We start from the raw sequence: 13,672 nt of genomic DNA on the forward strand, positions 1-13,672 counted from the left end.
CCAGCCTAGGGAGCAGAGGTTTTGCTGCCTCAGCTGTGACACCCCATAGGTGGGCTGGGGTGCAGGGGGGGTGGCCCAGCTCAGCTGGAGCAGATGATGGGGAAAAGAAGCTAGCCCACCCACCCTGTGAGTGAAGATTAGCGGGGGGGCCACAATGGCTCCTGGGATACTATGGGACTGCAACCTAGCTTGATTCAGGAGGGGTTCTGGGACAGAAGTTCAATAAAGTGGTCTAAACTAAACTGTTTAAATTGGACACCATATCCATCTTAAACTGTGTTAAACCATTTTGAAACTGGTCTATGTGCAATGAACTTTCATTCTGTTACAGTTTTAGACCAGTTATCGATCACTTATACCAGTTTATGTGTAATTTCTGACCACGGTCTTCTTGCTCTTCACTGCTTATGGCAGACAGTGCATTAGAAATGAGGGACTAATCCTGACACAACACCACACAGTAAGCCACTTAAATGCAAAAGAGTAGAGAGCTCTTATCTTGCTTTTCCCATCAGCAGTAGGCAATTTATGTCTGTGTCTTTTGTTGGGTTTCTGACTAAAAGGATTCATAGTTTCCTGTCTTCCCTTAGTTGGCAAGTACATGACCTAAATGTATGGAAATCAAGAGGCTGCATGCCAAATGCCACAGTGCATGTTCTTTTCTGAAAAGATAATTCTATGTGACATGGATATGTTCAACAATTGTATACAAATAGCTCTGAGGACCTCTCAGCTGCATCAAGAAGATGGAGAAAAAGTCTTAAGAAATGTAAGCAAAGCTTTGACCCTAAATGGGTTGACATACTTCCTTAAAAAGAAACTGGGTTTTGCTGTTATGAATGAGTGGGTTTTACACTTCTCTACTGACGTGGCCAAGTTTGGTATCACTTATTCTGGTACATTTCTAGAATGCGGTCTGCATGCGGACTTTTTGCAGGCTAAGGAAGAAGACTTTTGTACATTAGTGCAAACAGTTGGGTTCTCATTTTGATGGAATGTACATTTCTGGTAAGCCAGTTTTGCTGTAAAACACTGTAAATAGAGCATCTCTCTTGACTACTCTGTAATTATACCTCCTAGTTAATAGCCTGTTATTATGCTAACCTCACAGGAAGATTTTGATGTTATTATGTTTTGAGGGCTTGTTTAGTTAGTAGGTTGTTTTTTAATGTAATGAACCTCTATAACAAAGGTGACATTTTTATGCAGGCGGTAAGCCACTCTTAAACTATATGACTTGGAGTCTCCTAAGGCAGAAAATGACAGCAGGCCTGCCATCTTTTGAGATGTTTCAAAACAAGAGTTAATTACCTCCCACCAAACAGAAACACCCCTATTCCAGCTGTCCCATCCTTGTCATAGCTTTAAAAAGCAACCCAGTGAGCAGAAATACCTAATTGTATGGATTAAAAATAAAGAATGACATGTATAGAATATGGACATCTGTGGCCTGTGTATTTTTTGTATGCTAGGAGTTCTGTCCTCAGACTTACCACATGATCATAGTCACTAGTTTCATTACAATCTCATTCAGGATGTTGAAAAAGTCCACCATCATCTTGGCTTGTTCTCCCATCTTCCCCATAACAATGCCAAAAGCAATGAAGAACCCTATCAGACCTGTTGGAGGAATCATACTCCCTGTTAGAAGGCATGTTGGGTTTTTTTGTCTAAGTCACTGTAGCTGTGTCAGGTTGTTGCTAATACCAAAGTAATTCAACTTTTGAGACAGTTGTATTAGGTTTCAAGTTTGGAATGCCTTAAAGTGACTTTCTCTAAGCTTCCAGAAGGGAAAACATGAATAATTCTTTATTCATTGGTCCTTATTAAACTGACAATAAAGACTAGGGTTTTTTGTTTGTTTTTTTTTTTTTTGGGGGGGGGGGGGGACTTAAATTATGCATTTTGTAGCATTTAGACTAGGGATCAATTAATCAATAATACATTTACAGGATTGGATTCAATTTCAGTTTGAAATCGTGATGCTGTGGCCCCAGTGACCTTTTTGGTGTGATGTAAAGGATGTGTACATATATCTATGTATACATAGATAGCAGAGATTTCTTGGATGCCTGGTTGAAACCCCAGAGTGCATGTATCACTGTGCTCTGACTTTTTTCTTTAGTTGCTACAACAGCTTCCATAGATTAGAATCAATTGTGCCAAGTTAAAGCAGATCTAAGGCAGCTCTAACCTATGTAGGAGACACTCAAAAAATACTTGGAGATGCAAAGATAATTCTTCTTCCACCCCTTCTCCCCCAAGACACATGCAACATTCTCACGCAAGCATAACTCAGTCACAATGGAGTTCTTTCCCTATGCAAAAAGAGAGAGAGAGATTAACAATGAATGTTTTCCTACTAAATGCAGTAGGAACGGTGTTTCTCAACCTTTTAAGTAGCAAGTACCCCCTAAGTTCTGAAAACTTTAATAAGTACCCCAACACTCAATTTTCCAGGGGATTTTATATTTACAGACTAATGCGTGCCATATGTTGGAAGAAGGGCAATGTATATAAGGTTGTGATATGACAGATGTCTGATCTGGTGTGAGTAGGGTTGCCACATTTTACACCAGGGGTGCACAACTCAGGTATGTACCTGGGCTACAGGTGATGTTGGCCAAAGCTAGGAGGGCTGAACCAACCAAGAGTTGGCCAAAGCTAGGCAGGCTTTGTACAGCATGCCAAATTATTACTGGGCAATTTAAAGCACTGCACAATGTGTGGTGCACTAAATTTTTTGCTATAGTTTTGAGGGGAGGAAGGGGCAAGAGAGAGAGGAAAAAAGGGTGAGAGAGAGGGTATTGGGGTACCCACGTACCCCCTGCCTTTATCTCACGTACCCCCAGGGGTACGCTGACCACAGGTTAAAAATCTATGCAGTAGGATAAGCCCTTAAAATGAAAAAACTACTATTATTATTTCAAATGAATGGAGGACACTCTTTAAGTATTAAAAAAGAAGAAAAAAAAGAGAAAGATGAGAATCAACTTAGTGAATGAGGATGCTAGGGGCTATTTATATATATAGTTCCCAGCTGAGTTCACACACTTTCAAAATGCTGAACTCATATTACCTCTCATAGTTCAATCTCCTGAGGACTGAAGAGCTACAGAATTTCCTATTAGTGTCAAAATATAATCCTAAATTTGCCTCTTTGCCCCTAAAATTGCTGGATAGCAAAGCTAAGTGCTGATGAGCAGTGCCCCGAAGTTTATATTATATATATTTTTCTCTTTCTCTCTCTCTTCCCCTCCCCAACTCTCTCTCTCTCTCTCTGTAATATAATTTGGGGGGGTATTGCTCTTCAGCACTTAGCTTTTCTACCCAGCAGTTTTCAGGGCCAAGAGGCATATTTAGGATTATATATTGACACTAATGGGAAATTCTGTAGTTTTTCAGTCCTCAGGAGATTGAACTATGAGAGCAAATATGAGTTCAGCATTTTGAAAGTGTGTGAACTCAGCTGGGAACTTCCCCATATCAAAAATACAAGTAATTCCGATCTGGAAATAAAATCAGGAAAGGAGGATTTCAGATTCTAATGCACAGGGAAATGACTGGCTGTCAAATTCTTTCATTGTACTTAAGAAGAAAAATGAGCTTGACCATTAATCTACTCATTAGTAGGATGGTGAGAGATGTTTTACTGAGTTGTGCCACAGTTGCACAGAAGGGGATCAAAGTGTGTATGTGGTGGAGTGCATCTACATGTGCAATTAATGCAACATGATAAACTCCAGAGCAGCTTGTGCCACAGTACACTGCTCCTAGGCACAGCATCTACACGTGCACATAGGACAGCAGCATTTTTAGCTGGGGGTGGAGCAGCTCTGGGCTGGCAGCAGACTTGAGAGGTCAGTCTCTGGCTCTGGGTGGTGGCATCAGGTGGAAGAGGGGCTGGCTGGTGCCATAGTGGTGTCCCAGTCACCGTTCACACATGTGTTGCAGCGCAGCAAATGACTCTGCCGTTAGATACTACTGACCCCGACAGTACTGTCTTACAGTGGAGTTAGTTAATACACTGAGCTCTAATACTGGTACTAGTGTAGGCAGTGACACTTTATTGTGAAGCTAATGAGTCAACTCCTCAGTAAAGTGCACGTGTAGATGTACCGTGTGTGTGTGGGGGGGGTGTACAGTATGGAGGAATATATTATGGAAAAACTTGAATAGTTATAGACCAAGAAACTTCCTGGAATCCAATCTGTGTATCAGAAAACATTAGTTCATGGCTTTGTTCTGTTAATTCCAAACTGGTGGCTGCATTACTTATAGCACTCAATTTTGTTTTTGTTTGCCCTGTTTTTACAATTTAGAGGTCAATTCCCCCCCCCAACACACACACACGCATGTGTGCATGCGCACGCACACACACACACACACACACACACACACTCATACAGTCATTTCTCATATGAAAAAGCTTTGCAATATTTTACCGTAATGGACCAAACAACATTAGCGATGCTTGTTGGCCATTACAACAGTAGATTCATTTCCTTCTGTTTCAGTAATTAGTTTGCCTTCAGGTCCCTTTTGCTGTTAATTATATTGTCAGCAGGATACAGTTTTCCCCATTCTAACAGTTTTCCCCATTCTAACAAATCTAATAAGCCCAAATTGTCTTTTAAATGTTTTTAATATATAAGTAGTGGCATAACCATTTCATTGTGAACATTCTGCCTCAGACTAACGTATAAGATAATGTGAGGGTGTGCATTAGAATAGTACAAGTTTAGGGATAGATTATTTGGATGATAAGCAATTGAACTGAGAGAAGGACTTTCAGTTCAGGCCCTGTATAGGATAACAGGACTGTATGCCTGGGTGTACAAGAGTAAATAGGTTCAGCATGCCCACCCATGGTCCTTCATCCCAGAGCAGGTGCACAGGGATGAATGTGTAGTGAGTGGAACCCTTGTTTCCACATCCTCTTGCTGGCCTATACAGATAAGGAGCACAGTAGGGGAGGCTCATTATATGCTGCTGGGAAAGATCAGCATCAAAGACAAAACTGGGAGGGAACTGTGACTCAGAGATGTTTCAAGTCTTTAGGGGATTTTTTTTATGTGCGGTACAGTTTACACACCACCTCTTGCTCAGGACTTAAGTCATAATATAACACAATGTGCCCAGGGAAAGCACTGGAAACCCAACCCAGTTAGCTTCAGGTCTTCATGGAATAGGTAAATCTGGGGAAACATCTATTTAATCAATGGAAACCAATGGTGGCCTGGATAGTCCACCTCTTTCTGGATTGATAAAATATTTGGGGCACTTCTATAGTATATCAAATAAATAGTAATAGCAGATTCTTGTTCAGTCCTTGGCTTTTCTACAGGTTGTCAACTAGTGGTAATTCTGGTGTTTGCTTCTGTGGTATAGACACATGTCCACCATGAGACTCATCTCACAGAGGCCAACAAGCAGTCAGCTGGTGGTAACAACTTCTGGTTGTCTCCTGGCTAGGTCAAATTTTGACTCAACAGCAGCAAAAATGCCCTCACTCCCAATTACTTCCAGACTGTGACTGAAAACCAAGAGCAGGTATATAATATATTATGATACAGAAAAGTTTCTCTACCTAAGACATTCATTCCATCTTTAAATTCAAGCCCCTTCTTAATGACCAACTGTTCTTCTGGTGCGGTTTCACTCACTGTCTCATTCACCATAGCAAAGACAGAGTCAGTGACATTAGAGGGTTCTTCAATCGGTGGTGGCACCAGTACTTTCTTAGTGACTGTTTGGATCTGAAAGTATTGAAAAAAAAAAACAGAATAAGAACAGACTCAGAACAGGATTTAATCCATTGTGAAAACTAGGGAACAATAATAAAAACTCATCTTAACTGCACATTCCAAACAGCCTTAGGGAACATTTTTTTTTTAAACATGGCCTCTCTTCTGTCATCTAAAAATAGGCCAGTTTTTACTAGTTCCAAGTGAAAGGATGCAACATTACATTGTGCTGCAAGAGTTTGGCTGCACTGCTTCTGGATAAAGAGATAGTCACAGGCCACCTCCTGAATCGAAAGTGACACAGTTGTGTTCATCTAGGACTGCATCCAAGCCACTTAGCTTTCTTTGTGGATTGGAAAACAGCATAATCCCAACAGTGCTAGTAATTAGCCCGTCCACAGTGCCACATTATGGTGGCTACATTCACCCAAACTGGAAATGGCGTGAACTACAACTGGTTCTGAGTTCTGGAAGAACTACCCAGGCTTGTGTCCTGGATTTTGCTCCCAAAAAGTGGGATACGGAGCCACCCCTCCACTTAGATCTGCACGTTGTTGAGGGGGTGGGAAATCATGGCTTTACTGTGATGGATTCACAGACTTTTGGTCTTTTAGAAAGAAACATTCTCTAAATATAGAGGAGGGAAAAAGGGCACCCAAAGGAAAAACATCACAGATGATGCATGAGAATCTCTTCAGTGGTCCTGACCCTGGCCCACATTCCTCCTACTTTTAATTTTTTTCAGATTTTATTTTTATCTTGGGAATTTTATCATCCTGTGTTTTCTGTGTGTGGTGTCAGAGCAGAGCCATAGACATTCTGAGTACTCACAACCCCTGGGGGAGCGAATGAAAGTTGAAGAACCTCATCATTTCTCAGGATAAAGATTCATAATTCTAGTGATGGTGAGCCAAGATCAAAGGTCAGGTTTAGATAAGCACTTTGAAAATAAAGGTGTTTGACTGGCCCTTACGGTTGTCATTCTATATCAGAGATTTAGAAGGGACAATTAATTGATTTAAGTTGACAGTCTAAGGGTGGGTGAGTTTCGTATGCAAAATAAGGCTTGCAAATCAACCTTTTAAACCCCAAAATTATTCAAGAAGCTCATATTCCTCCAAGCTCATCCAGGTTCAGCTCTTCAAACAACCCCAATTTAATATACAACCTGAGTTTGTGGCATACAACCTTTCCTACCATCTACAAGACAGAAAGGGGAACTGTAGCCCCCCTTTATGGATCATGATAGCACAACACTGTGCCATTAATACTTCAAAATCGTTCCAAAATACTTGGGTAGAATTCTGCAAAACAATCGCTTCAGCTCCAGGGACCATACTATCCCAAGACTGCTTGGAAGTTTTAAACGGCCACAGATGTAGTCCTGACAAACACAGGAAAGAAAGGCAGCTATTGATACCCCCTGAACCAGGCCATTCATTCTTTTTGTGTCCGTCACAGCAATTAATATTGGTGTCAATGGTATTAGAGGTGCAGATTTTAAATGATGTGGTGGAGCCTGCAATAAGTACTCTTTCTTCATGGGCCCCCCAGAGGGAGATCAAGCAAGTTGCTCAAGATCCCACAGGATGTCATTGGTAGGAAGGGAATGGAGGTCTTCCAAGTTAGCACCTTTACAACTAGATCATATTTCCTCACCACCAAAACCAAGTGAGGATAAGAAAGAATTCCAGCCTTCCTAGTAACCAAGAAGAGAGAGAAATTAAATTTCTAACCCAATTCAGCAAGCAGCATATGAGGAGCTAAGGCTAAGAAGTAGTGGGTGTTTCATTTGGAAAGGGGTATGACTTAGTAATGGGAATGTGGCTTTTGTAGCAGAAGCTGTGGTTGGCCAGACTGAATGTGTGAAGAGTTAAAACTCATTTGGGCCTTCATGAAAAGCTCCCTGAACTTTCTGGGAGTCTGCCCATTGACTTCTATAGTCTTTGGATTGGATCCATAAAGTATAAAGCTAAGAAAAGGTCAGTGGAAGAACAGGCCATATCTAGTGAAGTGAACTGCATTTACTACACTGCATTTACCACATGTGTATTACACATATTGAGAAAGGCAGCCAAATGACCTGACAGATATTAGTGGCCTGATTCTCCTTTTCTTGTTCTCTCTTTCCAACTCATTCCTTGCTCCCACCTATGAATATTCAAGCAATCTGCTACAGATTAAAGTACTATTTAGTCTCTCTTTCATGATACAAAACAGCACAGAAGGAGAGAAATAAAACCCCACTTGCTTTATGAAAACACTTTCAATTTTTCAATTAAAGCATTTGTGATGTTCAGCCAGCCATGGTCTGGCCACATGATGTTCTCATGATGGTTTGGAAATATTCTGAACATTCTTTTTATAAACCCCCAAAGACCCCAAATCCAGGGAAGAAACAAAATTATCCAAGACTTTTAATAGTTTCAAACTTTCCAAGCCACACCCAACTCCCTACTCTGCTCAGTTCTCTTGCCTCTAGCCACAACTCCAGATACCAGACAATGCCAAATGAATCCATTTCAAAACATTTAAGAATGGGTTTGGCAACACATCTTGTTTGGTTCAACAAAAATAGTTAGCATGATTGCCAAACAATTTAGCTTTAGGAAAAAGCTGCTTACATTTAAAAAAATATATATTGAGAGAGAAACTGGGAAGTTTGTGTTCCTTGCAAACATTTCTTTTACCCCTTTAAAAATCATGTTAATTTAGTGTAGATGAAAAGTTATTATGTATTTAAATGGGAAATGCAACTAGAGTGTAGCTCTTCTCTACCAGCTACTTACCATTAAAATATACCTCCAATCTGACCAAATGGCACCACCTCTGTGGTGATTTGACCATTTGGTTGTATTGTCTAAGCAGTCCTCTATTTTCCTGAGCAGCAAGCAGGTACATTGTATATGGTAGCAGGTTTTATTGTATATGGTGGTAGGTTTTGTGACGTGGACCCAGGTCCATTGGGAACTAGCCTGAGACCACAAGCACATTTTACATAATGCACTGGACATATATCAATCCAGTCACCCGCAACCTGAACCAAACTGAAATTCAAGCTGGCAGGCCAGAGGCAAGAGGTTTCCAAACCAATCAGCTAGCCAGCCCTCCACAGGCAAATCTCAACAGCATTAAATTCTGTTCCTAAAAGCTTAAGAAAATAACAAGGAAACAGGTATTAAATTTGAAATCAATTTAAAAAAAAAAAAGCTGTACCTTTAAAACAGGTGGCACACTATTTTCCTTCTTTGCTTAACTGCCAAAGACCAAAGGCCTGTATTTTCTTCATCATTCATTTGTTGCCATTCCCAAAGTGAAAGACAGAACCCTGAATGTGTATCTTGCCAGGTTAAAAGGTCTTCACCTTTAAAAAAAATGTTGCAAAGAATAGATATTTTTACCTGCTGGAAGCATGCTTGGACTAGATTTTCAGGGAACAGATTTCGAATAAGATCCAAGAAAGCATCCAAACTGGACACTTCATCATTCTTCTTTCCTTCTCCCAGCTGCTTCTTGAGTTTGGGATTCCCTGGGTGAATGGCTAAAACCAGAATGACACCCAGCACAGCAGCAATGATAGTAGTGGACATGTAGTAGACCATGGCTCTCGTGCCCAATCGGCCACTAGCTTTAGCATCCAAACCAGACAGTCCTATGTTTAAAAAGAAGACAAGAAAAGAACACAAAACAAAAAAATAGTCCAATAGGACTAGATATTATAACATTCACTAAATTATCACAAAACATCCTGTTGAATCTGCTTATGGCTCTTGCCATGAGATTTCTTGTGATATTTTCCTTCCCAGAGGAATTTCTCATAGGATATCAAGAGGGTATCCTGAAGACCCTCCATTTTTGCTCCTGTGCAAATACTTGCTCAGAGCCCCAGCTACATAAAGAGAACTGGTCACAAATGACATTCAACCCCACAGATGCTGTTGAGAGATATGAATCATATTCTTTAAGACAAGAAAAAACCCTGTAGAGATGTAGAAAGCTGGCACCATATCAGCATTTTGGCACTGATTCCTAAACAGTTGGTCATTTCAAGTGTGACACCACAGTTTAGAGCAACCTATCCTTTCCAAAGCTGTACTGTCAGTCAGACAAATCCTACTTTAGGAATGGATGCAACAGTATAAAAGTAAAATGGTGACATTCAGAAGAGCAGCCCATGTTTGTCTAGACATAACCTGTTTGGAACTCAACCTATGATAATAAATTGTATCAGAACAGAGATGGCCTTGCCGTATGAAATCTAAATACATTATCATCATCTGCAAAAGACTCATTGCCATCACACCATTATTACTTTTTTGCTTCTTAGAAAAATGAACCCTGTGGCGTTTTTAAAAAGCATCTTAAATTGCTTATTGTTAATAGTTCTCACCTGTGATTAAACTGGAAATAATTAAAGGAAGGATCAGCATTTTTAGCATCCTCATAAGGATATCTCCTGGGAAGGCGATTAGCATGATAATGTCAGGGTCAATAGGAGTTGCCAGGCGAAGAAGCCCCCCACACAGTGCACCCAAAACGACACCTGGGAGGAGAATAAGAAAGGGTGGGGAAGGGAAATAAACCAGAATCACTTTTTCATTACCTAAAAGAACAACCTTGAATTAAAAATGGTTTCAGAAAGTGACTGACCCTAAAACATTCTATGCAATATTTTGCTCCTACACAGTATCTGATGCTCTGATGTTCCTGATGCCCTCTTGGTATTTTGTAAAATGTACCTAAGTCTCACTACACTCTGAGAGATGCATGTTTAATTCATATCATCATCATATAACTTTAATTTCTTACAGAAGTCCTGGCAGAGAAGGCAGCTCAGGAAAAGGTCCTATCAGAAAACAAGCAAGATCTTGTGATGAAGTTGGATTCAATATTTTTTACCAGTGAAAGGAATAACAACATTGCTTTCTCTGCCTAGATTGCTATTAGTATCCAGTTCACAGAATGATAAAATTAGAACAGAAAAAAACCATTAGATTACTCCCTGCCAGGAACAGCGCCTTGAGCAGCAAAGTACTGTACATCACAAGACGTTCTGAATTGTGTTTCAGTGCTACTGTTTAATAAGTTATAGTTCTTTGCTTGTATAAAGTTGATTCAATAGGGAATAAATGTATTTTTATAATTGTTTGTGATGGTCTCGGGAAAGTACATCAGACATCTTCTAAGGAATGGTTCAAGCCAAAACTCCGTGTCCAAATCTGTCAACTGCAGGAGGGTTGAAGATTTGATAATGTTGACATGGAGGTAAATTTTGCAGATCAGAACCAGCTGTACTTTATCTTAAAGCTGGTCTATCAAGCTGTAGCAATACAGAAAAGGTCTGTGAATTTGCTCCATTTGGCTGTTAGGCTTACAGTGGAAAAAAAGGACTGGGCATAGGGCCAGTGAACCACAATGAAATGTCAAACTGTTCCATATTTGGAAGCTGTTAAAACCAGAAGGCAGTTTTCAGAGCTAGATTATTGATCCCAGGCATTGTGACCAGAGAGAGGCAGAAGCTCAGTTCTCCAGAAAAAATAAGAGAAAGAAGGTGTATGCTGAGATGTGAAAGGCTCAGGTAAAGGAGGCTTTCGGATTTGGCCTTTTAAAGAAACAAAAAGAAAAAGAAAGATCAATTTATTTAAAGCTGCCAAATGGAATCCATTTCCCTGAGCTAAGAAATGAACTCTTATTTTACCCACAAGCCAGAGAGTACATGAAGATCAACCCTGCAGGTTTCCCTGCTACTGTGCAAATAATGTGCTCCACACTTGAAGTAAGGGGACTTGGCATACTGGTGTTCCATTCACTTCTTGGCTGTTCAGCTGGGACTACCAAGTTTTCTGTAGCTGAACAAAGATATGGACTGTTCAACTACTGGACAAATAGAGAAGCATACCTAGTGTGCAAATAAAACAGGATATATCTTACCAGCTACAGTAAGAGACAGAAGAAGGTTTTTTCGGAGAGACTGACAAAATCGTATGTGCAAGTGTTTGGGTCTTGGTTCCACTGGGCCCAGGTGGCTCTCATGCATCCGCACTTCAACTTGCTTAGGCATATTGTTGGCACTGGAATAAAAATGAATTTTCTGGTAAGCATCTATAGAGTACAAGGTGTTGCAAATTAAAGAAAACAGTTCAACCTTAGATTTACATCTATCCCATGCGATTGGGAAATCTGATACCGATCCTAGCCCTTCCCAAAAGGCACAAAAATCTTCAGTTGAAGTGATAGCCTTGTCAAACACACAGCAGCTACCGTGGTGTTAATTCACAATGGGTGTGTCAACACAAGATGCTTTACTGCACAGTAAAGTGTCACTGCCTACATGTGTGCATAGTTACTATGTAGTAAATTAGTCTACTGTGCAGTTAGCTACTGCCTGTAAGTGCAGCTAGTAAACTAACTGTGCAGTAGATACTGTGCAGTAATATTCATGTATATGCTAACTGGGAGCAGATTTGCTCCCGGTCAGCCTAGGCAGCAGGAGGCTGCAGGGGACAGGGAGCTCTCTGGCCCCAGTCCTGGTGCTACTCAGGTTCCCAGCTTCCCCCCACGAGCTGGGAGCCAATCAGCACCAGGAACGGGGAGCTCTCTGGCCTCTGTCCCAGCTTCTGGCATGGAGATGGAAGCTCTGGAGCAGCTTCGCACAATGCGGTGCTGCTCTGGGTCACAGATAAAGGCTGGATTCTCAGTCTCCACCTGCTCCCTGGAGCCATCCAGCTCTGTGCCAAGCAGGGCAGCTGCCGGTAAGCCCCATGTCCCCCCCACACACATACACACACCTTGCAGGAGGCTCTCTGGCAGTTGCCCCACATCGGGACAGCTCCCAGCAACCTCCTGCCTGGCAGGAGGCTTGCTGGCAGCTATGTGTCCTGCTGGGCATGGGGCCAGGAGACAGCTGCTGCTGCTGCAGCCGGCAGAACTTTCCTGGTCCCATGCCCACTGAGACCAGCCCCATGCCCTTTGTCAGGCCCTGAGCTAGTATCAGGGGAGTCTGGAGCTCCCCCTGGTTGCTGAAGGGGTGCAGATCAGGGCAGAAGCAGCTCTGTACCAGGCTGCTCCCATTGGACACGTCCAGATGAGCACAGATATGCAGTAAGTGACGCCACAGACCTGTTTGCAGTGCTACACACTGTACGTGCAGGCATTCCCTGTGCTGCTACCTTGCAACATGGGGGGGAGGGTTGACCCTGGAAGACCCAAGGCTCAAAAAACCCCACGCCTTAAAAAACCAAATAGGCTTATATGGTGGCAGCGTGCACTGCCCCAAACCAGGGCCTGGCCAACTGGAGCCACACGCCAGCTGACATCCAGACTCAGCTGCAGGAGCACCATGGCTGCAGTTCCCCAAGGTCCCCAGGATCCCAGGTAAGGCTGCTGGAGCCAACTGAGTTGCTGGCCCCAGCCTCTCCTACCCCACCTGGGGTAATCTGCCCCATGCCAAGGTGTGCCACTGCTACTTATCCCCAGGGAAACAAATGGCAGCACTCATCTGGACACAGCCATTGTGAACAAATCTGCTTCCAAGAGGGAGCACATGGATGTGCTCTACTGTGAATTAATAGCACATGTAGCTGCATCCAGTGAGAAGGAGAATGAAGCCAAACTTTTAGGTCAGATGCTCTTTCATGTGGAGTGGCCAAGTAGCAGGAATCTTGGAGGAAAAATGAAGGTTTGTGTCCTATACATGCAGGAGAGAACCCAGGCAGATTGCCATGAAGAGGAGTCCTGCGCAGTGCTCCTCACATCTGCTGCAGAAAGCTGCAGTGTGTACTTCCTCTTGTATCTGTCTATACATCTGTTTGGGAGGAAGTTACCAGCTAGCCACAGTCATGTCTCTGTGCTCAGAGCCTCAGTAGCAACATCCTGCCCAGCCTGGATATTCTGAAGAACATCTGTACAATACAAGGCCCTAAAAA

The 13,672-nt window shown here is 42.1% G+C and overlaps 1 protein-coding gene across 1 annotated transcript in view; it reads right to left on the reverse strand.

The window, feature by feature from the left end:
- The window catches only part of SLC1A2 (solute carrier family 1 member 2), a 141,176-nt gene that overhangs the window by 41,365 nt on the left and 86,139 nt on the right, over positions 1 to 13,672 (reverse strand). The window contains exons 2-6 of the mRNA XM_090032940.1: positions 11,679 to 11,818; positions 10,138 to 10,290; positions 9,149 to 9,399; positions 5,591 to 5,759; positions 1,494 to 1,620 (exon numbers count right to left, since the gene is read on the reverse strand). Of these exons, the coding sequence (XP_089889066.1) occupies positions 1,494 to 1,620; positions 5,591 to 5,759; positions 9,149 to 9,399; positions 10,138 to 10,290; positions 11,679 to 11,818 (840 nt within the window). The remainder of the gene's footprint in view (positions 1 to 1,493; positions 1,621 to 5,590; positions 5,760 to 9,148; positions 9,400 to 10,137; positions 10,291 to 11,678; positions 11,819 to 13,672) is intronic.

The sequence above is a fragment of the Crocodylus siamensis genome, chromosome 2, assembly GCF_052110815.1.
Source record: "Crocodylus siamensis isolate JL-2025a chromosome 2, ASM5211081v1, whole genome shotgun sequence".
Taxonomy (NCBI): Eukaryota; Metazoa; Chordata; order Crocodylia; family Crocodylidae; genus Crocodylus; species Crocodylus siamensis.